General features: G+C 52.4%; 3 protein-coding genes across 6 annotated transcripts; 1 reads left to right on the forward strand and 2 right to left on the reverse strand.

The window, feature by feature from the left end:
* Positions 1–3,753: 3,753 nt before the first annotated feature.
* Positions 3,754–14,926, reverse strand: RAB3D (RAB3D, member RAS oncogene family). The gene is made up of 5 exons (XM_069589258.1): positions 14,696–14,926; positions 12,880–13,146; positions 12,043–12,161; positions 11,829–11,953; positions 3,754–6,590 (listed from the first exon to the last, which is right to left on the reverse strand). Exons 2-5 carry the CDS (start codon positions 13,105–13,107, stop codon positions 6,403–6,405), a joined length of 660 nt encoding a protein of 219 aa, XP_069445359.1. The 5' UTR covers positions 13,108–13,146; positions 14,696–14,926; the 3' UTR covers positions 3,754–6,402.
* Positions 14,927–16,716: 1,790 nt separating this feature from the next.
* TMEM205 (transmembrane protein 205) lies at positions 16,717–19,216 on the reverse strand. Of its 3 annotated transcripts, none has more exons than XM_069589268.1 (4): positions 19,115–19,216; positions 18,480–18,588; positions 18,215–18,378; positions 16,717–17,082 (listed from the first exon to the last, which is right to left on the reverse strand). In XM_069589268.1, the coding sequence occupies exons 2-4, from the start codon at positions 18,577–18,579 to the stop codon at positions 16,777–16,779; spliced, it is 570 nt and encodes a 189-aa protein (XP_069445369.1). In that variant the 5' UTR covers positions 18,580–18,588; positions 19,115–19,216; the 3' UTR covers positions 16,717–16,776. The 3 variants fall into 3 exon arrangements, with proteins under 3 accessions (XP_069445369.1, XP_069445372.1, XP_069445371.1); XM_069589271.1 differs by having other exon boundaries at positions 19,031–19,200; XM_069589270.1 differs by having other exon boundaries at positions 19,050–19,184.
* Positions 18,015–26,623, forward strand: CCDC159 (coiled-coil domain containing 159). Of its 2 annotated transcripts, XM_069589260.1 has the most exons (15): positions 18,015–18,606; positions 18,950–19,538; positions 21,226–21,428; positions 21,517–21,743; positions 22,372–22,518; positions 22,699–22,732; positions 23,047–23,135; positions 23,227–23,308; positions 23,502–23,697; positions 24,293–24,360; positions 24,445–24,521; positions 24,857–24,978; positions 25,207–25,289; positions 26,266–26,382; positions 26,555–26,623. In XM_069589260.1, exons 2-15 carry the CDS (start codon positions 19,528–19,530, stop codon positions 26,557–26,559), a joined length of 1,461 nt encoding a protein of 486 aa, XP_069445361.1. In that variant the 5' UTR covers positions 18,015–18,606; positions 18,950–19,527; the 3' UTR covers positions 26,560–26,623. The 2 variants fall into 2 exon arrangements, with proteins under 2 accessions (XP_069445361.1, XP_069445362.1); XM_069589261.1 differs by lacking the exon at positions 18,015–18,606 and having other exon boundaries at positions 19,421–19,538; positions 22,350–22,518.
* Positions 26,624–26,937: the final 314 nt, after the last annotated feature.

Consider the following 26,937-nt stretch of genomic DNA (forward strand, 5'->3'; position numbering starts at 1 on the left):
GATCCCACATGCTGCCTGGCATGGCCAGGCAAAAAATAAATAAATCAATGCTTGGGGAGGGGTTGCAGTACTAACCAGAGGGTTGGGAGGGAGGTGGGTCAACAAGAAGGTGAGATTTGTGTAAAGATCTGAAAGAGAGGGTGAGTGAGGAAGCCATGTGAATTCAGGCAGAGGGAACAGCCAGTGCAAAGGCCCTGGGGCAAGACTGTACCTAACGTGCTCAAACAGCAACAGGAAGGAGCAGAGCAAGTTGGTGGGGGAGAGGGTGGCGAATGGGAAGAGCGACAGGGCAGGTGACAGGGAAGAGAGTGAGGTGACAGGTCAGAGCATGCAGGGCCTTGTGGAGCCTGAGGAGGACTTAGGGGTTTACTCTAAGTCAGGCGGGAGCAATAGAGGCTTCCAGCCAAAGGAAGGACATGATCTGACTCAGGTATTCACTGATGCCCTCTTGCCAATATGGGGAGGACAGAACGTCTTACTAGAAGCAGTTGCATGCGTGGTCAGTCACTTCAGTCACGTCCGACTCTGTAACCCTACGGATTTGTAGCCCACCAGACTCCCAGTACTCTTGCCTGGAGAATCCCAGGGACGGGGGAGCCTGGTGGGCTGTCGTCTATGGGGTCGCACAGAGTTGGACACAACTGAAGTGACTTAGCTGCAGCAGCAGGCTCCTCAGTCCATGGGATTCTCCAGGCAAGAGTACTGGAGTGGGTTGCCATGCCACCCTCCAGGGGATCTTCCTGACCCAGGGATTGAACCCCGGGTCTCTTGCATTACAGGCTTTACTGCTGAGCCACGTGGCATCGTCCTCCTTACCCTCTATACCAAGGAGGTGACCATGAGGTCCTGCGGCAGGAGCTAGATGGCCCTGGGGTGAAGAAGTTCTCCCCTGTGTGCAGAAAGTCCATAATAGTCTTAACTAAAAAATTAATCACAAGCTGAAATTAAAGAATGTTTTATTTGGTGGAAATGTTTAGGACTCCGAGCCCAGGAGACAGCATCTCAGTAGCCCTGAGGAACGGTTCCAAGGAGGTGGGAGAGGGAGTCAGTTGTTGTAAAGAAGTTTGCAACAAAGGGGGCAGGCAATCTGAACATCACAGATTATTGTTAAGGAAAACCAGTCACCAAGTGAAGGAATGTGGTGCTCTTCTATGCTACTTTCACTTCCATGTATGGGAAGATGCAAGAGTTTGGGATTATTGAAGTAATTTCTTTCATATGCATCTCAGCTACCTAGGGCCAGCATACTGCATTTTTACAGAGGTATTCTCTCTCGTGAATTCCTTTAGGGCCCACCAGCTCATACCAGAGGGCTATAATCACTGATGACTGTGACTAAGTTCCTCCAGTAAGGAATACTTTCTGAATTCAGAAATTCACATTTGGAGGGCAGGAATCATAGATATCTGTGATATTTCTTGCCCCACTGATATGACAGGAAACATTTCCTTTCACAGCAGCAGAAACTCAGTAAAAGCAAAATGATGGAGGAGGCTGGGCCCTAGCCAGATAAGACAGTAAAGACCATTTATTCCTCATTCTCGAAGTTAAGGAGAACCTGACTACACATGCACAGAAAGGCTTCTTGGAGGTCAAAAGAGAGGGGGGGTCACCTTATAGTACCTGGTGTCAACCTACCCACAGGCCTCTTTGCTGAAATCTGTCTTGGCTAAGAGATGGGCGTGCACACTTGGGAGGAGCCTGAAAGTGAAGTGACAGTGAAAGTCACTCAGTCGTGTCCGACTCTTTGCAACCCCATGGACTATACAGTCCACGGAATTCTCCAGGCCAGAATACTGGAGTGGGTAGCCTATCCCTTCTCCAGCGGATCTTCCCAACCTAGGAATTGAGCCAGGGTCTCTGCATTGCAGGCGGATTCTTTACCAGCTGAGCTACAGGGAAGCCCTGGAGCAGCCTAAGACAAACAAAATACGGGCTCAGAACCAGGCAAAGCAAGATGACTGACGAAAGTAAACCAGGAAGAAATGTACCGTAAACGTGACTCAAGCTACCACGGGGGCGTGACTGATCTCGCCTGTGTGTGTGTCTGATAGGGACAAAAGAGGATGATCAAATAGTTAGCTTGGAAACCCCATTAATAAGATTAATGATCAATCAAGAAAGTAATGGGAAAATTCTGAAACAAGGTAGGCCTGCCTGACTTATACAGCAAAACAGGTCGCTTAGCGTCAAAGTCAGACTGGCTTGCTTAATGATAAAAGCTAACTTGCTTAACAACAAAACCACGCAACACAAGCATGGGGCATGCCCCAAAGCAATCAAACAACGGTGGCGAGAGACCCACATCCTGCCCAGTGAGCTCACTGAGTTAGGAACCCCCAAAACATGTTATTTGGCCCCTAAGATGTGTTCTTTGCACCATGCCCCCCAAACAATAAAACAGCAGTAGAAAATAAGGCCTAAGTCATCAAGTTAATAACTCCACAATCAGGCTCTGTGGACACAAAAAAAACTATCATTTATGGGAAGGTGACTTTTCAAAACAAAAGAACTTCATTGTACTGAGACCTGAAAATATTTTTCAAAAGTGCTGTGACAGTCCTGGCCTGACCATGTAGGGAGGGACAAGTAAACCTCCCTGCCCTACCTGGGGGAAGAACTGATGATGGAAAACATGAGGTCTCTCAGGAAAGACAAATTAGATTTTCTCCCCTTCCACTCTCTTCCTCTGACTATAAAAATGTAACTCACTGAGTACCCAGGGCAGGCAAGCATTGCGCTGCCCACTTGTGAACCTTACAAGCGTCCCTTTCTAAGAAATCACTTTTTATCTATCTCTTTGCATGCATGCTAAGTCGATTCAGTCATATCCAACTCTGCGACCCTAGGGACTGTAGCCTGCCATGGACTGTAGCCTTGTCCGTCCATGGGATTTTCCAAGCAAGGATACTGGAGTGGGTTGCCATGCCCTTCTCCAGGGGATCTTCCCAAACCAGGGATCAAACCCAGGTCAGGGATCGAACCTGTGTCCCTGATGTCTCCCACATTGGCAGGAAGGTTCTTTACCCCCAGCACCACCCTCGGAAGCGTACATCACTTCACCCCTCACCAAATTCCCTTTTGTTCCGAGACATAAAGAACTGTGGTGTCAGAGCTCTTCAGAGCCCTGGAAACGACACCTAAGGGTCTCACGTCTGTCCACCTGTGCTCTTTTTCCGCCTAATAAATACTTCACTTGTTTCACTACCTTCTGCCTTTGTGCAAATTCTTCTCTGCAAAGCAGAAGAGCCAGGGCCTTGTCACTGACCAGTGGTCTAGTAGCTAGATTTGTTGTTCTCACTGTTGAGGTCCAGCCTCAATCTCCGGCCAAGAACGAAGCCCCGATTCAAGCAGGCTGAGACCACTGGAAAGTGACAAGAAAGTGTTAGTGGTTGTGTCCAACTCTTCACGACCCCATGGACTGTAGCCAGCCAGGCTCTTCTGTCCATGGAATTCTCTAGGCAAGAATACTGGAGTGGGTTGCCATTTCCTTCTCCAGGGGATCTTCCCGACCCAGGGATCAAACCCAGATCTCCTGCATTGCAGGAAAACTCTTTACCATCTGAGCCACCATGAGGCAGCCCCAGACCCAGGCAGCCACTAGAGGCAGCCCCAGACCTGAGCCTCCCTGTCCCGATTCAGGTTCTGCAGCATCACACACGGACCTCAACCAACTCTCCACTTGGCAGTGATTCAACTGCCTTCTTCCTGGAAACTCCATTTCACTAATGGAAAGAAAAGACCCACAGCATCTGGGCATGACAATTTTAATTTTTTATTTTCTCGAGAAAAGTGCACATCTTTATGACTGAACATCCAAGAATGGCTTACACAAGGAGAACCACACCCAGAAGATAAAGGTCTAGAGCTCTCTCCTGATGTGTTCTGGGATCATGGAGGAGAAGTAACTTATTGGAATTAGCACTTCAACAGTGAAATCAAATTTCACCCCTTGTTTTGTTTTCAATGGAGTTGGGAGAGAAACACACAAGAAAATGATCCCCAGAGAAGCCAAAGAAAAGCAAAACAAACATAACCCCAAACCCCAAAAGGCGATCATGGCAATTTCCTGCTGATACTGGAAAGACAAGTTGAAAGCAAATAATAAGAAGGCACAGCAGGGATGCGGGATACAGTCTCAAGTCACCTCCCCAGATCCTAGCCTCCCTGGCACTAGAAAGCTGTCTTCCCACAGCCTTTGGCTTAATTTTTGTTTGTAAACTCAACAAACCTCCATTCCCTCCCAGTGATCTTTGAGGACATCAGTTTCAGTTTTCCAGACACTGTCAGGAGTTAAACTTCCCCCCAAAACATAAGATAAAAACGTAACACCATTGTTAGACCAAACAAGAAAAATTCTCATACATCATTCCCAGGCTTGAGAGAACCCTCAAGAGTGGCAGCTGTCTCCAATGTGACTTAAAGTTGAATTGCTGAAAAGTCTTGTGTAAACAGAAATCTTAGGCCAGGTCAGGTACAAGATGCAGCCAAAGCTGTCTTTTATCACACAGGCTATCACACAAGTCAGCTGGTCCCCTTGATAGTGACACGCTGGCCAAACATTTTTTTTCTGGCAGCAGTTTAAGGAAAATGGACAGGCAAAGGGAATCTTGACAGGCCATGGTGTGTCTTAAGAAGCCTTTTTCTAGCTGCTTTCTCTTTTATGTTAGAGCAACTAACACTTTAGACTCCCCTGCCCCAAACCTTCCGATAAGTCTCATGTGGTGTATTTCCAAGAACTTGTCCTTTTCATCGCAGTCTAGTTTGTTGGTGTACAAAAAAATATCCCCACTTTTGACGCTCTAAGGGCAGTCCCTGGTTTGGGGTGAACAGGGCCCTCTAGAAACAAATTCAATCTCCAGCTTCTGTAAAGGTAAGAACTATGTTAAACTTGACCCAGACCTTCCCCATTCCTGGTAGAAGTAGCAGAGATCCGCAAGGCTACAGAAAATCATTTTGGCAGCAGGGCTGGGAAACTGGACAAACCATACACTTGGCTGCCCTCATAGTGGCTGTCAAGTTCTGGGGTATCAGTGTTCCAGGGTAGAAAGAGGTGCTGTCACCAAGGTTGGACTCAGGTGGGCAGGAAGGGCCACTGAGCGGAGGATGGGGCCAGGAAGGTGTCAAAATGAAGATCACCTCCCAGCAGGAGCCCTTGGTAGCTGGGGACCCCCAACCTGGTGGGCTCCCCACTAGTTAGTGCCACAATCAACCAGGGGGACTGGTCCTCTGCCCATCTGTCTTCAGCCTGCCACTCCCAAGCAGCATCTGGGAAATGCAAGTAGCAACAGCGGTTACCCAGCCCTGTCTTCCCTGCTGCTCCTCCAGCCAAACCCCAAAACATTCTTTCCTGTGGCTCCTCCATTAGCAGAAAACATCATTGGACCCCAGAGATAACATGGCTCGGGAAGCCAGCCCTGAGTCTTCAAGGTTTTTCAACTGGGAGGAGCCGATGTCCTCACATGGAGCGCCGCCAGCCAGTTCAGGCTACCCTACAGGAATATTGCTCAATTTCCTTTTTGAGCAGGATATGGGATGTGGAAAGACCTTGCTTAAAACATTACCAGCCAAACAGGGCCCGTGGAAGGCAGGTCAGGGCAGGAGAGCCTAAGCTTCTAACTTTGAATTAACTCCTGGTAAAAAGTCCTCAGCAGGAATGCATGATTCTCTGCCTGGCCCGGAGCAGCTCACAGTTTCCAGAATTCTATTCTGGATCGGGAATGCAGTGGGTCAGCTGTAACAGTGGCAGGGTCGAGCAAATTCTGGAGAAGCTCAGAAGGCACTTCTGGGGTCCCTGAAGCCGCGGGTGGGGGTATGGGGCGCTCTGGGAAAAGCCGCTTTAATACTGCTTTCACAGGCAGAAGATCTGCAGGTCAGAAGGGAGGGGTCTGGGAGATGCAAAACCACCAGCCTGGTTCACAGGCAGACTGGGCGATCCTGAGAAAGGAGCAGCCTTCCACATCTCTAGGGATGAATTCTGAGATCCCTCCCACCAACTCCCCACCCCCACCGCACGAGGGAGAAGAACCATCTCTGGCCAGCAATGCCCCACTCAGAAACGGATGCGGATAAGTGGTTCTAACCCAGAAGGCATGGCGGTTGCCCTTTCACCAGGCAAATTGGGACACGCCGTGTGTGCGTGCTTACTATCACCATGACAACGCCGGGAAGCAGCAAGCTCGTGCACGGACCTCCCCCAGACCCTGCCCGCAGCAGGGTCTGGAGCCTGTGACAGGGGCTGCTTGGGCAGGCTGGAGGCCACGGCCAGAGAACGCGCCATGCGGGAGTAGGGGCGGCCGACGGGAAGTGGGGGGCGCCCTGAGCTTGGAGACAGCCCTTATGGCTCATGCCTCAGTTACAGTCTCTGCCGAGGCAGGAGGGGGTGGGGTGGGAGAGTCATCTCTAGCAGGGACAGCTGCTGGGCTGCGGGGCTGGGGTGTCCCCCAAGGCCGGGCCTTTCCCATTGCTGCCAGGGCTGGAGCTGGGTTCCAGGGACTCATTCATCTTCTCGCAGATGACGTCCACCAGGCGCTCGAAGACCTGCTTCACATTGATGTTCTCCTTGGCGCTGGCCTCGAAGAACTCAAAACCTGGAGGAATATAAGATGGGAAGATCTGGGAGTTCCCTGGCGGTCCAGTGGCTAAGACTCCATGCTTCCACTGCAGGAGGCACGGGTTGGATCCCTGGTCGGGAAACTAATATACGACATGTTGGGCAGGGGTGGGGTGGGGGTTAAAAATAATAAATGGCATATATATTTTATATATATATATAAAAATAAAAGGAAGATCTGTGAAACCCTGGGGGGTCAGTGCCTGGGCTATGGCATCACACGAACCTGGGTTGCAAGCCCGGTTCTGACCTTCATTCAGCTGGGGGACCTTGACTGAGAGTCTTAATCTTTCTGAGCCTCAGTTTGCTCTTCTGTAAAATGGGAACAATGATGCTGCTGATGCTGATAAAAACATATGACAGCAGTGCTTGCCCGGACTACCTTGCGTATCTCTTTGTCACAGGGCAGTGGTGGCAAGTCTTACCCCCAGTTAAGTGGCATTCATCTGCTATCCAATTTCTGCTGCACAGGAAGGCACAGCCAGGGTGCCCACAAAGCCCAATATTTATGTGGACCTTTTAAGTGCAGCCAAGTATTTCACATGTTATGGAACATATGCTCCAGGTCAAATAAAACAGGACTGGCTTCAGCCCAGGGGTACCCAGTTTGTAACCTCTGTTAGCCAGATAATGGCAGGTTTTGCAGAGTTTTAGAGAGTATACAATGTACGCAGTTCCGGGCCTACAGCTGCTGCTGCTGCTAAGTCCCTTCAGTCGTGTCTGACTCTGTGCGACCTCATAGACAGCAGCCCACCAGGCTCCCCCGTCCCTGGGATTCTCCAGGCAAGAACACTGGAGTGGGTTGCCATTTCCTTCTCCAATGCATGAAAATGAAAAGTGAAAGTGAAGTCGCTCAGTCATGTCCGACTCTTAGCGACCTCATGGACTGCAGCCTACTGGGCTCCTCCATCCATGGGATTTTCCAGGCAAGAGTGCTGGAGTGGGGTGCCACTGCCTTCTCCGCTTGGCCTATAGAGTGCACTAAAAACAGTAATAATAATAATAGGCAGTGCTTACACAATGCTTACTATGCGACAGGCACTTTTCTAAGAACTTTATATAAATTAACTCATTTAAGGATGTTCTGTGAATGCACAGTCACTCAGTCTGAGGTATAGTTTTTGTGCGGGGAGCTGGGCCACGCAACTTGTGGGATCCTAGTTCCCAGATCAGGAATTGGATCCATGCCCCCTACGATGGAAGGGTGGAACCCTAACCACCTGACTGCTAGGGAATGCCCTATGCTAGTATAGCCCATTTTATAGATGGGAAAACTGAGGCACACAGCAGGAAAGTCAATCGTGTACATTCACACAGGTTAACACACTCAGGCTGCCTGGTTAAAATAATACTAAACATTTCTCCTGTACCACCTTGGGCCTCAGGAGCAAGGGCAGGATGGCTGATTCCTTTTGGGGAGGGGGAGGGTGAAGCAGATTTGAATAGACTTTTAGCATCACAGAGATCATCATAACTTTTTCTCTTAAAAAAAAAAAATGTTTAGGAACTTCCCTGGTGGTCCAGTGGTTAAGAATCTGCTTTCCAATGCAGGGGATGTAGCTTCAATCCCTGGTTGGGGAACTAAGATCCCCCGTGCCTTGGGGTAACTAAGCCTGACTGCTGGAACTCCTGTGCCCATACTCTGCAACAAGAGAAAACCCAGCACTGCAACGAGACCCAACAAAGCAAAACAAAAAAAGTTTATCCACTTAGCAAAAGGTGAGAGGTGGTACAAATGCTTTGGGGACCTGCCCAGAGATCCTGGGCCACAAGAAGTGGCCCAGCAACCTGCAAATAAGGCTGCACATGACTGTCCTTCCTGCACCCTGCACCCTGGTCCAGGCTCCACCTGCTCGGAGCTATGGTCCCCAGTGTATCCCCATCTGCCATTCCCTAGGCCAGAAATTCAGACCAATGTCCAGGCTGTTACACACAGCACAGGGTAAACAGGCCTCTATTCTAGCCCTTGTCATTATCATGAAGCACTATAAAAATATCATTGTAATTAATAAATGTATAATTATCCATCTATGTCTCCACTATTAGAATACCCGCACCAAGAGGGCAGGGTGTCTATGTGCCTTGCCCACAACTGCAGCCCTAGGGCCTGGCACAGAGCAAGCGCTCAGAAACTACTGACTGAATGACTGATCAGATAGATGGACGGATGAGTGGGTAGAGGGATATATGGACGACTAATGTGTATTTAGATGGATGGATGTACAGGTGGATGGATGGATGAATGGGTAGATGCGAGGATGTATAGCTAAGTGTATAGATGGATGGATAGGTAGATGGATGGATGGAGAGATGGATATACAGATGAATCAATGGATGAATGTATAGATAGATGTATAGATGGATGGATGAGTGGATGGATGGGTGGATGACAGAGGCAGGACATGAACACAGATCTCTATCCTGAGCCTGGTGATCATCAAGGTCACCCCACCGTCTTCCTAGGCAAATTTGGCATTTCATTAATCATGTCCAGCTCTGCCACAAATAATCTGTTTTTCTTCCTTTTTTAAGACTTCATTTTTGGCTGCCCCACACAACAGGATCTTAGTTCCCCAACCAGGAAAGTGAACCCACACCTCCTGCAGTTGAAGTGCAGAGCCTTACCTACTGGACCACCAGTGAAGTCCCAGTTTGTTTTTTTTTAAAAAAAAAAACAAAACAAAACACTTTTTGTCTTCTAATTGTAAATATTCACTAGAGAAACTACTGAAAAATATCAAGTCAGCTAAAAATGTGGTATGTAATCTCATCACCCAGAAACAACTACTATTGCTGTTTTGACATCTAGCTTTCCACTAAAAAAAAAAACATAATTGTTGGGGTTCGGTTTGTAGTGGGTAGGAGTATGTGTGCATACACGTGTGGATTTTTTCCTTACAAAATTGGGGTCCAAATCCATCTCCCAATTTGTTGTCTGATATTTTAAACTTAATGGAAGAGCAGGAATCTCCCTGTCACTCCCAGGAACTAGATGTTTTCCACAAGAAAGTGTGGGCAGGGGACTTCCCTGGTGGTCCAGTGGTTAAGACTCCACGTGGCCATGGCGAGGGGCAAGGGTTCAATCCCTGGTCAGGGAACTAAGATGCCCCATCCCACGTGTTTCAGCCAACAACAACAAAAAAGGTGTGGGCAGCATCCTCAAGTATTCCAGCCTATGGCAGGGCCCCAACAGCTGACTCCCAGCACATCTGTAAATGAGACCCAGGCTCAGGTTCCTAAAACACAGGGGACAAAGAGCAGGTGAAATGGCAGCAAGAAGGAGCAGAGTCAAACCCCAAACAGGAGACATTCTACAGAATAAAGACCCAGTTTCTCCAACAAATGATGGCAAGAAAAAAAAGGAAAAGAGGGGACAGTTATGGTCCAGGGCTCTGTGAAGTTTCTCTGCAAAGGGTCAGACAGTAAATCTCTTAGGTTTTAGGTACAAACATCAGCAACACTCCACAATCATGCTAGCTAACGCTTAGATGAAACCTACACATAGGCAGGATTCTGTTAGAACTGCTTCATGCGTCATAACTCATTTAGCCCTCCTGACAACCTAACCAGGTGGGGCTGTTATTATATTATCTGCCTTTCACACACGAGGAAGTGCTGGCCCAGAGAACTAAAGTCACCGGTGCGAGATCACAAAGCCGTCAAGAAATAACTGGAGTTAATGTTCAATCAGGGCCAGGATCTGCTTATTTAATCTAACAGCCCTATGAGGTAGATGAGGTTTTCACCTGTTTCCTAGATGGAGCAATGGAAGCACAGAGAGGGTAGGTGAGGTGCCAAAGGTCACACAGATAGTGGGTTGCAGGAGGGGATTCTCGAGTCTCGGTCCTTAACCCGCCCTCCCTGCATAGTGGTTACATTCCCTCTTGCACAGAAAGTCCTGGGGAGGGCCTAGAATAATCCAGGACAAGATTTTCTTTTAGCTTAAACTCTGAATCGAGAATCCATTCACCTTATTCACAAAGGTAGGCTGAAAAGTTCCCCTCCAACCCTGGTAGCATCCCAGGTCACCAGGGTTACTAGAGCCTTCTGTATCTTCCAGGTTTCCTTTAAGCAAACATCAATATACATCCTTATTCTCACTAATACAGGGGTTGGCAAACTGAGCTGCAGAAATCTGGCTTGTTGCCTATTTTCTTTTTAAGTATTTATTTAAGTACTAAATTTAAGTATATTGGGCCTTCTTGGTGGCTCAGTGATAAAGAATCTGCCTGCCAAGGCAGGAGACATGAGTTCGATCCCTGGGTCAGGAAGATCCCCTGTAGAAGGAAATGGCAACCCACTCCAGTATTCTTGCCTGGAAAATTCCATGGACAGAGGAGCCTGGAGGGCTATAGTATGTGGGGTCGCAGAGTCGGACATGACTGATGGACTGAACGTGCATGTACATAGCTGATTTATAGTTTCAGGTGCTGTTGCCTATTTGTGTAACTAAAGTTTTATTGGCAGACAGTCACACTCATTCATCAATGTATTATCCAAGGCTGCTTTCAGGCACAGCTGAGCAGTTAGACCCTAGGACTGAAAATATTTCCTATTTGGCCCTTTAAGGAAATGTTGGCACGGGACTTCCCTGGCAGTCCAGCGGTTAGGGCCACTCGCTTCCACTGCAGGGAGCATGGGTGCAATCCCTGGTTGGGGAACTAAGATCCCACAAGCTTCACTGTGCAGCCAAAGAAAGAAAGAGTTTGCTATCTCTGGACTAAAAGCAGCAGCCATACCTACTATTCTGTAGTTTGCTTTTTCCACTTACCCATATATCCATAGACTGCAGAACATAAAAAATGGCCTGATCCTTTTTCACAGCTGCACAGTATTCCCCCATGTGACTCTACTCTATGTGTAGCTGCTTCCCCCACTGTGAGAGACTTGAGAGGCTGCCAAGCTCCCCTCCTACTAACTGTGCTGTAAGCTGATACACCCGTCACTTCCCACATGGGTGCAGGTGTTTGTAGGATTAATTCCCAGAAATGGTTTTTCTGAGTTTGGGTTCCCAGGGCAGTGGGGGCAATAAAGGTTATCTGTGGGTAAATCCTTTGGAATTAAATGTAGCAGGTGGTATACATGCAGGTATTTTTCTGGGCAGATCTTCAAAGGCCAAGGTATTGGTGACTGTGGTTGGACCTGGGACTCAAGCATAGGGATGGGGGTTTGGGTCTGGGAGGTCCAGGGCCTGTAGCCCAGGTTGGGCACTGACCAAGGTCGTCGGCGAGCCTCCGGCCTTCCTCGGTGGGCACAACACGCTCATCCTCCAGGTCACACTTGTTCCCCACGAGGATGACCTGAGCATTGTCCCAGGAGTAGGTCTTGATCTGCGTGGCCCTATGGAGTTGGAGGGCTGTGTTAGGCCAGAGATTAGGGTCAGGGAGAGAGGGTGAAGGTCAGGGGGTCAGTGGTCAGCAAGCACTCACCAGTCCTGCACGGCAGCAAAGGACTCCTGGTTGGCAACGTCATACATGAGCAGGAAGCCCATGGCTCCACGGTAGTAGGCTGTGGTGATGGTACGGTAGCGCTCCTGGCCCGCCGTGTCCTGGGCACACAGTGGGGTCAGGCATCTAGAAGCCACCCCGTTCCCCACCCTACCTCTCCAGGTGGGCACCCCAGCCTCACAGCCCCAGTCTGATGACCAGGACATGGACCTGCCTTCACAGCCCCTGATTCAATGGGGAGAAATATGGGCCTGCTCTAGTCTGATGAAGGGGACATGTATCCTGTCCTTGAGGGGTTTCCAGTCTGAGGGGTTGGTGGCCTCTCAAAGATTTATAAGCCCTCTGTGACCTTGTCTCCAAGAACCAACCTCATGACCACAAACAAGAACCACCTTGACCAGAGGGTACCACCTTGATGCAGACAGTCTGATGCTCGTTACCATGACAATCATTACCAGCAGGTGCTTTGGGAGCGCGAGCATGACTCTGAAGAAGCTCAGTGGGAGCCTCCAGGCCTGTCCCAACAGGGTACCCAAACCTCTTCCCCATTCGTCACCAGATCTTCTAATCCAGCTTGGGTTAGTACTGTCTCCTGCTCAGACCCTAGAGGGCAGGGTAAATCCCCCTCATCCTGATGGATTCACTTCATGGATAATACCCCTGCTACTCTTCACACCTATCCCAAGCCCTCTCCCTGACTCTGGATCACTGTTCCTGACCCAGGACCCCTCCCCACAGCCCTACACCCTTGCCTGAGCTTCCCCAGAGGAACCCCAGCCCGTCTGGGCTGGCAGACCCACAGACTGCCGCCTGGCCCACCCAGATCTGCAGCTTGATCCTCTTGTCGTGGCGGTAGACTGTCTTGACCTTGAAGTCGATGCCCACAGTGCTGACAAAGGCGGGCGTGAAGGAGTCATCGGCATATCGGAACAGGAAGGACGTCTTGCCCACGCTGCTGTTGCCAATAAGCAGCAGCTTGAACATGTAGTCGAAGTTCTGGTCCGCTGCATCCCGCTGGCCTGTTGGGGGGTCTCCAGCTGATGCCATCTTGGCAGGGAGCCTCCTGGGATGGGGAGAGCTGGACCCCTGCAGGGAAAAAAACACCAGGAATGGCCCCAGTGTCTACACTGGTTGTTGTTGTTTTAGTCGCTAAGTTGAGTCCAACTCTGCGCCTCCATGGATGGTAGCCTGCCAGGCTTCTTTGTCCATGGGATTTTCCAGGCAAGAATACCGGAGTGGGTTGCCATTTCTTCCTCCAGGGAATCTTCCTAACCCCAGGTCTCTGCCTGCAACAGCAGGCAGTTTCTTTACCACAGAGCCACCTGGAAGCCCATGCACCGGACCTGGGCTCAAATCCTGGCTCTGCCACTTGGAAGTCAAGTGATCCTGGATGCGTCACTTGCCCTTGTGGGGCCTCAGCGTCCTCGCCTAGAAAATGGGGATGTTTGCCAAATGCAAGGGTCCAGGCTGGGGGTGCCTCATTGGGCTGCTGAGGAACCAGAACCTTCGGAAGGTGCAGGTGTAGACTTTGCCCCAGGGTGAGAAGCTGGCGGGGCCCAAGTGTGAGCTGGGGGTAGCTGGGGCTGTCAGCTGGATAAAGCCCCCCCCGCACCGGCCCTGCCACCACCCAGGGCCTGGGTGTTGACTTTGGCAGGTGTTAGCCACCTGCCTGCCCCTACCCAGGCCAACTTTAAGTCCTTCCCTGAAGCCCATGGGGAGGGGGCTTTCAGTGGATACACCCCAGGGTTTAATGTCCAGTTCTACCCCCAAATGGGTCCTGCCACCTTCTGTTTGTCAAAGGGGCTGGGCCCATCTGCCTCCCAGGAAAGCTGACTCACCCCAGCCCAGGGTCAGCCCACGGAGGCCAGAAAGATGGTCTTCCAATCCAAGGAAACCACCCACCCCAGCCACCACCCTGACCACCTGGATGAGCCTTTCCTGTCAATCTGTCCCCACAGATAAGGCTTCTTCATCTGGGGCCGTGCACCCCCTCAGTCACTGCAGAGGCCTATTTTCCTAGCTGTTGTGGCTGCTCCCTGAGCCTCAAAGGGAGGCCCCAGAAGGCCTGGGTGAATGGGGGGTAACCAGCCCCTGGCAAAGCCATTTCTTAACTACCCCCTGGAGCTTTTATCCAGGTTAAAAAGGAGGACCCAGCCGGCCCTCCTTTCCTGCCCAGCCCTCCGCCCCACCCCATGTTCCGGGAGAACGAGTTTGAGGAGGGGAAGGGAAGAGGGCAGGAAGCCTTTCCCCATGCTAGGCAGGGCAGCCAGGATGGGGGCCCAACTCCGCCCCACCCTCAGCCCACCTGTCAGCCGGTCCCACCTCTTATCTGACCATCTGGCGACTCTCCCTCAGGCCAGGCACGAGTTAAGGGACCCCGGAGGGCTCGATCCTGTCCCCCTCGTCACCTGATGTGGGGCGCCCCAGCCAGTGCTGGGGAGCTCCGAGCTTCCTCCCATCACCATATGGTCACATCTCTTCTCCCCAGCTGGGCTTTCCGCCCCGCCCGCGCCCCATTAACGCTCCCGATGAGCCCAGCTGGGTAGAGGCGAGGGAAGAGGCGTCCCCCGCCTCCTGCCTTTGTTCCCCAGGCCCCCGGCCCTCCCCCGCTAAGCCCCAGTCCCCCCCTGGAGACCTGCTGGGACGCGGAGGCGCGGGCTGGAGTGCTCTCCCTCCGAGGGAGTCACTTCGCGTAGGGGGGGACGCTGGCCGCGAGGGTTCTGCCTCCGAACTCTCTGCGACCTGGCCCTGGTTGCGACCCAGACCCCGCAGCCGCAGACGCCGCCGCCGCCGCTGCCAGCAGCCACCCGGATCCCGCGCCGGCCCCGCCCCTAAGCCGGAGGAGGGGCCGCCCCTGGGGAAGGGCGGGGAGGAACCTGGGCGGGGCTTGTGGGGCTGGGCGGGGGCGGAGTGGGGTGGGGGAGGGGCTGGAAGTACCTCGAAGCGCGGTCTGTTCCCTGCCAATAAACATTTCATTTCAACCAACCTGACGTGGAGTTCCTACACGTGCACAGCAGCTACCAGCACGGACTCTGGAGCCAGGTTCCAAATCTCAGCTCCACCACTTCCAGTCCTTGTCGCGTTGGACATGTTAACCTCCCCGGGACTCATTTTCCCTATCCATCATGTGGTCGGTCGTTAACAAGGGTCCCCACTTCACAGGGTTGGGTAAGGGTTCCGATATGAGTTTGTTGTTTGTAAAGTGCATCGCCTGACCCTAAACTGGGCTAGACACCTTTTCCAAATACCCTGAAGAGTTAACCCCCTCCTTTTACAGATAAAGAAATTGGAAATCAGAGAGGGGCAGGCCCTGGCCTGAGGCCACAAAATTTGATATCCAGGCCCAACTGTAGTTTTTTTCTTCAGGCCAACAGTAGAGAATCTGCATTTATAATAGCTCAGGCTTAGGATTTCCTTGGTGGCCAGGTAGTTAAGATTCCATGCTTCCACTTCAGGAGGCATGGGTTTGATCCCCTGCTCATGTGGCCAAAAAAAATTTAAAACCAAAAATTTTAAAAGTTCAGGCTTTGCTGGGGTCCTAATTCAAACAACTGCTCCTGAAGCCACTTGCTGAACTTCACTGAGCCCCCATTGCTTCTTGGGAACAACGTTAGCCACCTCCAAGGGCTACTTTGGATGAACTGAGATGTGTGTCAGTCAGGAAGTGCTGGTATATGCTCAGTAACAAGCAGCCCCACAGTCACCATGGCACCCAACATCCAAGCTTTGCTTCGTTTTTTTAAATTGGAGAAAAATTGCTTTATGATGTTGTGTTGGTTTCTGCCATACAACATCCCAAATCAGCCATAGTTATATACATCACCTCCCTCTTGAGCCTCCCTCCCCTCCCCCAGTCCACCCCCTAGGTTATCACAGAGTGCCAAGATGAGCTCCCCTGTTATACAGCAACTTTTCACCAGCTGTCTATTTTATGCCTGGTAGTGTAAATAGGTCAGTGCTACCTTCTCCCTTTGTCCCACTCTTTCCTTCCCTTACTGTGTTCACAAGTCCCTTATATCCAAGGTTTGCTTCTCACTCACACTGATCATTGCAAACAGGGGACGATGTGGTGAATCAGGCACTGGCTTGTATACGTCTCAAAACTGACTTTGCTCACATTTCATTGGCCAAAGCAAGTCACATGGCCATTCCCAATGTCAATGAGGTGAAAAAATACAATTGTCCTCTAGGGATCAGAACCAGATACCGTTACCCTACTACATGATATGTGCAATGGTTAGCGCCATGCCTGGCACACAGTAGGTGCTCAACAAATGGCACCATTGTAGGACCAGCTTAGAGGCTGCAACATCCTACACTCTGAATTAGTATGCCACGTGAATGGGAAAACGGAATCCCTCAGCTCTACTCTTACCTACAAGGGTTTCCCTGGTGGCTCAGTGGTAAAGAGTCCCTACCAAAGCAGGAAACGGAGGTTCGATCCCTGAGTTGAGAAGATCCCCTGGTGAAGGAAATGACAACCCCCTCCAACATTCTTTGCCTGGGAAATCCCATGGACAGAGGAGCCTGGTAGGCTACAGTCTATGGGGTCGCACAAGAGTAGGACATGACTGAGCGACTAAACAACAGCAACAACAACCCTTGCCTGCCCCTCCCCTTCCTTGCTTCCCAGTTGGAGAAAGATAAAGGCAGTCATTTCCAAAGAAGCGTTTATTGACATCCGGGGCCCCAGCAGAGACAGAGAGTCAGCGGGAGTTAGAGGTTGTGGAGGGCCAGGGCGAGGCCTGCCAGATGAAGCCCATTGCTCAGGAGGCAGCCCAGATTGCAAAGGGAGGACAGGCCGTGGTAGCGGAAGAACTGCTGGCGTAGGGCGCTGTACTTGGGGTCCTGACCCCGCAGCTGGCGGTAGGGGTCCGAGCCCTGGTGACTGCCCGGCACCTCCCCGCCCAGGCCCCTCTCCTTCTCCACAGTCTGCAGGGCCCACATGGCGGCCGAGGTGCGGGACTCCAGCCAGCGGGCATTGACGGTGGCCAGGGTGAGGCTCAGGAGCAGCAAGAAGAGCTGGTGGGGCAGCGGGAGGACAAGGTGAGCCACGCCTGGGAGGCAGGAGGGGCCCCAGGGCATGTCCTTGTGCATCCTCAAAGGCCAGAGGGGAATGGGAGACAGGATCGGGTCAAAGCCAGGTCTCCTCGCTCCATCCCCGAACCCAAAGAGAGTTCCAGCTCTCATATCCTGAGACCCGCAATTCCTAAGGAAAGGCTCCACCACTGTCTCTTCTCTCTCCCCCAAATTCCTGAGCTGCTTCTCTTCTGATACACTGACTGGGACTTTCCAGAACACAGCCTATCTGATACCCAATTCTTCCCCAGAACTGAGGATGGGCAGAGCCTCTCTTCCCTGAGTTGGGACAGAGCACCATGGTAACTGTCCCCTCATTTCCCTCAAAGAGCCTAAGACAGGGCCTATCTCCTTTGTGGCCCCAGCCTAGTCCCTAGAAGCTGACATTGGGCCCACAGGGAAAGAATTAAAAGTCTCTGAAGTTCCAGTTACCTATAATCCCTCATGTGTCTGTGAGGTTATCGAAACCCCCTTCAGGCCTTACCTGCCCACATCTGAGGGACAGAATGGGGTTGGGGGAGGGCAGGATAGAGAGACATGAGATGCAGAGATGGCTCCTTGCCTTGTGGCTGGGTAAAATGTGTGGATGGGGGTCGTTGTTGCCGTTGTTTAGTCGCTAAGTCGTGTCTGACTCTTTTGCGACCCCATGGACTGTAGCCCAGCAGGCTCCTCTGTCCATGGGATTTCCCAGGCAAGAATATTGGAGTGGGATGCCATTTCCTTCTCTGGGGATGGGGGTAGGGGACTGTAAATCCCCAGTCAGGCTAGTTTTTAAACAATGAGCTGGGGTCAGTGCCTCAACCCAGCTGAGTCACCACAGCTTGGCTGCAGGCCCAGGCAGGGGGAGGAGAGGGAGCAACAGCCAGCAGACAGACACTGGAGGAATAGACAGGGCTGCTGGGGATGGTTGTGCAGGCTGTGCACTGCTCAAGGGTACCCAAAGCCCAACTCTGTGTACACCAGGAAGCCGGGGTGGTTTGGGGGGTCTTGTTTTAATTGTCATAAAGGTGTCATAGGTGCTCATGCGGTCCTGGGAATGAATGTCCAGAGGGTAGTGGAGCCCAAGCCCGCATACCTGGCTGGCCTCCCAGAATGTGAGCTGAGCCCAGGTACACTGTGAAGCCAAGATGCAGAGGTTGACGAAGGCACAGCCCATGGAGATGTGAAAGTAGAAAGGGAAGAGTTTGCTCTGCACCAGGCCGAAGGTATGTCGGGGAAGGCCTCGGAAAAGCACAAAGCCTGTGGGGTGCAGGGGACCAGTGTTAGGACATGTCCAAGGACCCGCTCTCATCCCTGTCCCCACCACGGGCATCCATGATGTCCAGGCCGACGATCCCTACCTGAGATGAAGGTCACCCACATTTGCATGCCCCAGGCCCCTGACAAGACCAGGAGATGGACCACTTTAGTCAAGCTTCCTGGATTCCCGCCTTCCTCCATCTTTCAGGCCTGAGAAGGAGGCACCAGGTAAGTCAGAGCTTTATCTTTGCCCTGTGGCCTTCAGACCTTGTGAGTCTGCACAAGGCCAGGGTCATGGTCTATCCAGCAGAGATACCGGGATAGCAGCCCAGGAATGGGGTGGGGAAGACCCAAAACAGTTGTGACATCCCCGACCCTATCTCTCCAAATGTCAGCCCCCAAGATCTTAGGGTCTCTGGACCCCAACATTCAAGCCACCTCTGAGAGCCCCAAATTTCAGCTCCAGCAGCTCAAGTTTGCAGCCCTAGGTCTTCAGAGATCAACCCAGTGACTCCCAAATATCACCCCAGGGATCCACTTCTAACATCAAAGATCATTCCTTTCATGACAGGATGTCGCTAAGAACATTCCCGAAGCACCTTCCAGCGTTCTAATCCTGGGAAACCCCAAATCTCATCCGGAGGACACCGACCCCACCACTGGACTCGGACCTCGACCCGCAGCACCCAGGAGTCCCGGGCTGGATCAAGGGTGTCAGGCTTGCTGGGCTCAGTACCTCACTCCCGCGCTCCGGGGTGGCTCGCGGACCTCAGCTACCTCCCCTGGTGGGACCGAGAATTCGTCCCGCCTCCCAGCTAAGCCAGAAGCCAATCGGATCGGAGATCTTTATCTCCTGTACCGCCCTCTTAAATATTGGCCAATCGATAAACGGAAACCAAGCCTGAAATCCCGCCCACTCTTCGGACTCTCATCCAATTACACCGTGGATCCTAGCATCTGCTGAAGCGGGAAGGCACCAATGAAGCCTTCGGCTGCATCGGCGGGGGCGGAGCTAAACTGCCAGCCAGCCACACCCCTCTCTGTGACTCTACCTTTGGGCTCCTCGTGTTTTAAAGGGATGGTGTCCCCATGGGATCAAATTTCAGCGTCACAGCTGGGGACTGGCTTCGCGGTCCCTGATGGGAGAGCATGAGCAGGTGGTATGTAGTAGGTGGGGGTGGAAGGGGGTCGGAAGCCTGGCGGGCGCAGGATTCAAGGCCCCGGGGACAGGGCCCAGGCAAATGACCCCGCCCCCTTCCTCCGAGAATTCTATCGGGAGAAACAGGTGATGTTGGAGGCGGGTTGGGGCGGGGATCGACCTGGTGTCCTGCCTGCAGTTGTCACTCAGAAATGCATCCTGCCTTTTCCTCTCCCAAGTCTCCCAGGGCTCCTATGATTCCAAAGTACTAAGTCCTCCGTGTAATTTTCAAAGACAAACACTGAGTTCCCTTTATTGTATATCAGGCAATGGTATGGATTAATTTATTTAATCACAACAACCCAGTAAAGTAGGTAGTATGATATCCCATTTTTATAGTTGGGGACACTGAGGCTTGAAGAGGGTTCATAATTATCCCAACATCACACAGCTGGGAAGGGGACAAAACTAGGATTTGAACATCGGCCATCCAACTGGAGGGTCTCCTTGCTTAATCATCATGCTGTACTGCCCCTAGCAGTGAGGACCTCCCTGAGGCAGTAACTTTTGAAGGGGTAGCTTAGAACATTTCAGGAAGAATAATAACTCTTGCAAGTTATTATGGTGGGTGTGAAGACCCAGTGAGGGCTTATGATGGTGCCCAGCACTCAGCAAAATGTTCAGAAAATATGAGTTTTAAAAGGGATTAAGGAAGATTTTACAGAGGCGATACTGAGTAAGGTTTTGAAGGGTATATAGGAGTCTTCTAGGAGGACTGGGCTAGGGGAAGGATACCAGAGGGCCCAGAAAGGACGAAAGAAGAGAAAGCCCTATATTGTGGCCTTTCTGGCTGAGTGTGATCCATGGCAAGATGCCCTTCACCTGGAAGTTTTTCCAGGCACACCTGTCCCAGGTTTCTCAAGCTGTGCCAGCCCTCACTACACTGGAAGGGCAGGGAGTATGTATGTGAGACCCAGAAATGAATGCTTTCTTGTTCCCAGCCTTATCTAGTGCAGGCCTGGGCCCCAGTTTAGCTAACATTTGTTAAATGGATATGCTGTGCCTCTCCTCACATTCTATGGCTCTCATTTACTGGGGAGCCAGTTCCCAATTCCTCTGCTTGGCTTGCCCTAACTTGTTTGAGCTGTCCTGCCAACCTCCTGCTGCTTCCTCCTGGACCTCTGCCTCCAGCGACCCTGACTTTATCAGCACAGAGCACCTGGTTCCAGACCTCCAAGCTTTTAAAAATATATATATATATTTACTTAACTGGACCGGATCTTAGTTGCATCATTTGGGATCTTTAGTTGTGGGCTTGTGGGATCTAGTTTTCTGACCAGGGATCAAATCCAGGCCCCCTGACCAGAAACTGAACCTGGACTCCCTGCACTGGGAGCATAGACAGACCTCTAAGCTTTGGCACATGCTGTTTCCTGCCAGGGATGTCCTTCCTTTAGGGCCAGTGTTAAGATCTTTTTTTCCCCTTCTTTTAGGCTTGTCTCAGTTCCTTCTGTGGGAACTTCTGGGTTCTTCTCACTGTCCAGTCCAACCCCTGGGGCTAGGATCATCTTTCACCCAGCTTTGGCTTCTGCCATAACTAAGAAGCCTGTGTTGAGGGCTGTGGACACTCTGGGGTGTCAGGGAGGGCCTGGGGCTGTCAGGACCCAGGAGCTGGTCTCAGTGCAGCCCTCTGTCCCCCCTACTCAAAGCAATCCTCTTCTGGCTGGCCTACCCCTGGATCCTGAGTACTCCGTGCCTTGCTACCGCTCACTTCCCTCATCCTCCAACGTGTGTTCGCCTGCTCACAAGAAGTGTGACAAGTGCTGTGGTTCATGTTCGCCTGCTCACAAGAAGTGTGACAAGTGCTGTGGTTCATGCCCGCCTGCTCACAAGAAGTGTGACAAGTGCTGTGGTTCGTTGAGGGACTAGCCTGGGGCTGGAGGGCTGGCGTGATGTGGGCTGGCTCTCAGGAAACTTTTACCACCCATCCCTCTTCCCAGGCTCTTCCTCAGAAAAGACCTTGGGATATACATTTCACTGGTCCAAGGACCCAGAGCCAGAGACCCCACAGCCGAGTGCACCTGAAAACACAGTGACAACTGAAGCCTGGAGGCCAGGGAGAGACTCAGGGTGTCAGTCACATGGGTCTCCTTCCACCCCTTGCTCAGACTCACAGGAGCCGTGTAATGGCCAGGATCTTCCCAAGAGGCATAACAGCAACACTAAGGTCTACCCCACCTGGGAAACCCCTTCCTGCCACACCTCAGTCTGCTGCTGCAGGGCTTCGGGTGGGGGCTGTGGGGCAAAGAGTTCTTGAGAACCCTCACACCTTATGTCTTCAGCACCCAGAACAGCGCCCAGTGCTCAGCCAGGCCTGCTCTAAAAATGTCTTGAATGAATGGAATGGATGCCCCATTGTGTGTCTTGTGAAAGTGAAAGTGTTAGTTGCGCAGTCCTGTCTGACTGTTTGTTACCCCATGGACTGTGGCCCACCAGGCTCCTGTGTCCATCGGATTCTCCAGGCAAGAATACTGGAGTGAGTTAGCATTGCATTCTCCAGGGGATCTTCCCGACCCAGGGACTGAACCCAGGTTTCCTACACTGCAGGCAGATTCTTGATCATCTGAGCACTGGGGAAGCCCATTATGTGTCTTAATGAGGTTCTGTCTGTGATTGACACTGGGTGTGACTGCCTGTGTGTCTGTGACTGTGGTTGTATGTCTGAGATGGGCATGAGCATGTGCCCTGGGTCTTATGACTTAGCATGCATCTCTGTGTCTGAGGCTGTGTGTCTACGGTTGTGTTTCGATGACCGTGTGTGGTTGTGCATCAGGGGTTGCTGGTGCTCCTTGCAGACGTTGTTGATGCCGTTTGCCCCTAAAGAAGAGGGCCATTACCTGAGTCCAAGCCGGAGTGAGGGCTCTGAAGCTGTGTGTTCTCAGGGGCAGCCTCCATGCCTGCCACACAGATGCACTTCTGAGAGTGTTCGGGCTGGGGCAGAGGTGAGGTGGGGTTGGGGGTGCATGCATATGCCTGGAGGCAGCTTTGCCTGCCCTCGGGGTTCTAGGACACCCAGAACTCAGCAGGCCCAAATCATGTCTACCCCCCACACCCTGGGTTAGGGTGAGCAAGGATGCAGCCCAGGGGTAAATTTCTACTGCCCTCATGTCCCCCTTCTCTAGAAGCCCTTGGAGACCAGCTGTTCCAAAACCAAAGGTAAGAACCTTCCACCCAACAAGACTATGGGTAGAAGACCCTCCAGTTCCTACCTCCACCTTCTGCTCCTTCCTCAGTGGACCTGCACCATTGCTTTCCATTCATCCCTGTCCTGTCAGCTGCTGACTCTTGCCCCTGACCTTGCCCTTCATCCTGTCTCTGACCTTGACCCCTATCTTTCTTCTACCTCTGCCTCAGCCTACGCCAGCTCCTTACCTTGTCCCCTGCCTCACCCCCCCAACCCTGAACCTCTACTGACCTCTGCCCTGCCCACACCCTTCCCAGCCTTGGCTGACACTCACCTCTGCTCACAGTTAAGTCCACCACGATGATTCCCGACTGCCAGAAGCTTTTGAGATGTGAACTGGAGTCACTCAGGTGTCAGTTACAGGCCCAGACCAAGGTGAGCCAGGTCGGCCCCACCCCCAGCAATTGTCTCCATCCCCTCCCACTTCACCCCTGCTCCCGCCCCTAGGCCTGACCTCTTGGCCCAGGCTTTCGAGTTCCTAAACCACTCAGTGACCCTGTTGGAGAAGGAAAGCTGCCTGCAGCAAATCAAGATCCAACAACTGGAAGGTGAGAACTGGCCAAGGGTCAAGGTAAGGCTGGAGGCTGGCCCTGTCAAGGTCAGCCAGGTCAGGCCAGGGTGGGAAAAATTGGATGAGTTTGGGTTTCAGGCCAGGGTCTGGTGAGGGTCAGGGCAAGTTGTGTTCAAAGCTAGGCTCAGGGCTGTGGGTGGGGCTCAGGCAAGTTCCCACCATCTCTGTAGAGGTGCTGGGCCCCACGAGCCACCAGGGAGACAAGGAGGGGCACAAGTGGGATGTGGTGGAGGGACGGCAGGAGCTGTATGAGGCCCTGGCTCAAGGCCTGCAGGGGCTGCAGAAGAGCCTGCATGACAACGAGGAGGTGCAGCGGGCCCGCACCACCCGCTGCCTGCAGTTGCTGGCCCAGGAGATCCGGGACAGGTGGGTGTTGCCAGGAGGGTTGCCTGGAGGTTGTTTCAGGAAAGAAGGGAGGCCAGGGAGAAGGGGCCACAGGTGGGATGGGGGAAATGAGTAAGGGAGTCTGGGGGGCCATGGAAAGCTTGGGGGACAAAAGGAGGGGGTGGAGGAGGCAGGAGGCAGTGGGGCTGTGTGGGAAACTGGGAGGCCAGAGGAAGGGGAGACAGGGATGGGAAGGGAGCTCAGGGGACCAGAAAGCTGGCAGGGGTGAGATGGGAAACTGGAGGAGAGAGGTGGTGGAGAGAGGCAGAGTCGGGGTATGGGAGGTCAAGGGCGCCAGAAGATGGGGAACTGGAAGCCAGGAAATGGGGGTCTGAGGGAATAGGAGGCTGAAGGTCAGAAGGGGAGGACAGGGTCGGGGTAGGGACGGGTAGGAGGTGGGGGAATAGTAGTAGAAGGGGAAAGGTGGGTAGGCAGGTGGGGGGAGGGACAAGCCTCTGGTGGATGGTAGTTGAAGATAGAAACATGGAAGGTGGCAGTGGCTTGGGGGAGGCAGGTGGGCAAATGGGAAGCCAGGAGGCCAGGATACGGGAGGCCAGAGGCTGCCCTGTCTCCTCAGCAAGAAGTTCCTATGGGAGGAGCTGGAGCTGGTACGAGAGGAGGTGACCTTCATTTATCAGAAGCTCCGTGAGTGCCCGAAGCCCATGGCCGGGAGGGCAGGCTGGAGGTCCTTCTACAGATTCAGCCCCCTTAAGTCCCCTCCCCCCACAGAGGCACAGGAACAGGAGATCACGGAGAGCCTGGTGAACATCCAGAAGATTCAGAAGACACAGGTGAAGTGCCGCAAGGTGAGCAGAGCAGGGTGGGCTGGGAAGGGAGCCTTGTGTGAGTTGGGGTATGGGGATCTCTGCTGGCCTCTACCATCATACTGCAGCCAGAAGGCCTGGGTTCAAATCTCAGTTTTGCTACTTACTGCTATGTGATTGTGATCAAGTCACTTCTCCTTGAGCCTCAGTTTCTTCATCTGTATAATGGATGTAACAATACAGCCCTGCCTGACTGAGTAGCTGCATTAACTGAGTGATAAGCTCTTTAAAGGCACCTTGGTATGCAATAAATGCTATATCACACCTTTCACCATTATTATTATTATTATTGTTTCCCCATCCCTTCCTGACCTCAGGTCCTGACCAAGATGAAGCAGCAAGGGTATGAGACAGCCAACTGGCTAGAGACTGAGGAGTTGCCGCCAGGATGCAGTGGTTCCTGGAGGGATAACCTCCAAAAAGAGCTGGGTGACATATGGTGATGAGCTCCCCCTGTAACCTCTGACCCCGACCTTCATCTGCCCTGCCCTCTCCTCCCAATCAGATCGAGCAGTGACCACTAGAACCTGGAACCCACCTGACTCCAGGTCTCCCTCTCCCCCTGGGACTCGTCTCCACGCCTCCCCCACCACAGCCCCCCTGCCCCAGCCCTGAGCAGTCCAGAGTCCCCTGGAGGGCCCACAGATCACTATCTATCTCCCCACAGGTCCGCTGTGCATGTGCTGCAGAACTCCTTTGATGGCCTCGCCATATCCTCAGGGGGCCGCCCCAGGGCCGCAAACCTCAGGGGTGAGGGGGGCTAAGCAGCACTCCAAGGTTGGGGGGAGATCATTCTCTAGCTTCACACATGGAGGTCATGTCAGAAGCCATCTTTGGGGGTCACATCTGTTGGGTTTCCCCCCTGCAGATATTTATTTATTTTTGGTTATGTTGGGTCTTCATGGCTGTGCGCGGGCTTTCTCAAGTTGTGGCAAGCAGGGGCTACTCTCTTGTTGCTGTGCATGGGCTTCTTATTGAGGTGGTTACTCTTATTGCGAAGCATGGGCTCTAGGTCCTGTGGGCTCAGTAGATGGAGCTTGGGCACTCCAGAGCACAGGATCAGCAGATGTGGTGCATGGGCTTAGTTGCCGCATGGCATGTGGGATCTTCCCAAGCCAGGAATGGAACCCGTGTCCCCTGCACTAGCAGGCAGATTCTTAATCACTGGACCACCAGGGAAGTCCTCTGTTGGGTCTTATTCTGTGGTCACATTAAATAATGTTCTGGGGTGACATTAGAGAGTCCCTGGAGGTTTCATCCAAGGGTCACTCAGGGTCACTTATCTTTTTTAAGGGTCAGTGGGATAAAATTTGGGACTTCCCAACTGGCACTAGTGGTAAAGAACCTGCCTGCCAATGCAGGAGACATAAGAGACATGGGTTGGGTCCTTGGGTCGGGAAGGTCCGCTGGAGGAGGGCATGGCAACCCACTCCAGTATTCTTGCCTGGAGAATTCTAAGGGCAGAGGAGCCTGGCAAGCTACAGCCCAGGGGTTGCACAGAGCCGGGCATGACTGAAGCAATTTAGCGCACACACACACACACACACACAAATGGGGTAAAATTCAAGGGTCATCGATTGAGATCATAGTTTGGGGTCATGTTGGGTCACATTCAAGGGACATGATCAAGGATCACATTATATCAAGGGTACTGGGCTCAGATTCACAGACCACTGAAGGGTTACATTCAGGTTTCATGATAGAATCGCACGTGTCCCACCTGCAGGCTATAAGGGACACAGATGCCTGAGCCCTCCTCTCCCCTGCTGGGACTCGGACTCAGACACGGACCAGGGCCCTCCCCAGCTACTGCTCAGCAAAAGCCGCAGCTCCTTCCCACCTGGTGCGGATCCTCCCCTCCCTCAACCCACCTTTCCCTTCCCCTTCTGGCTTGTCCTGGGGTCCCAGAATCTGGGCACCACCCCCAACTCCCAACCTGGATATCTGCTCCCTGACCTCCACGCCTGGGGTCCCCTGGACCAAGCCAGGTTCTGACCCACCCTCTCTCTCCGCAGCCTGAGCAGCCGGGACTGCTCTCCCTTGAAGACTCCTCCAGAAAGAAAATAAACTAGCTGAGACCCTCATCTGCCTGTGAACTGTTGCTCCAGCTTCTTCCTGGGCCTGCAAGTGACCCCTTCAGTTTACTGCCCAGTCTTGGGCAAGATGTGGAGACCAAGGGGCTGAACGGGTCTAGTGTCAGGGGGCGGTGTGACACTGTATTTAGTATATGACAAGGTCAGAGGTCAGTCTGTCCAGTTATTGAGTGACCAGTCTCTTCCCCACTAGCCACCAGTCTTCCTTTCTGAGATGCCCTGGCGATCCTGCCTGCTGTCCCTACTGCCAAATGGGGAAACTGAGGCTCAGAGAGGGAGGGTCTCGTTATCCCACCCTCTTCCTC

Source organism: Ovis canadensis, chromosome 5, assembly GCF_042477335.2.
Source record: "Ovis canadensis isolate MfBH-ARS-UI-01 breed Bighorn chromosome 5, ARS-UI_OviCan_v2, whole genome shotgun sequence".
Taxonomy (NCBI): domain Eukaryota; kingdom Metazoa; phylum Chordata; class Mammalia; order Artiodactyla; family Bovidae; genus Ovis; species Ovis canadensis.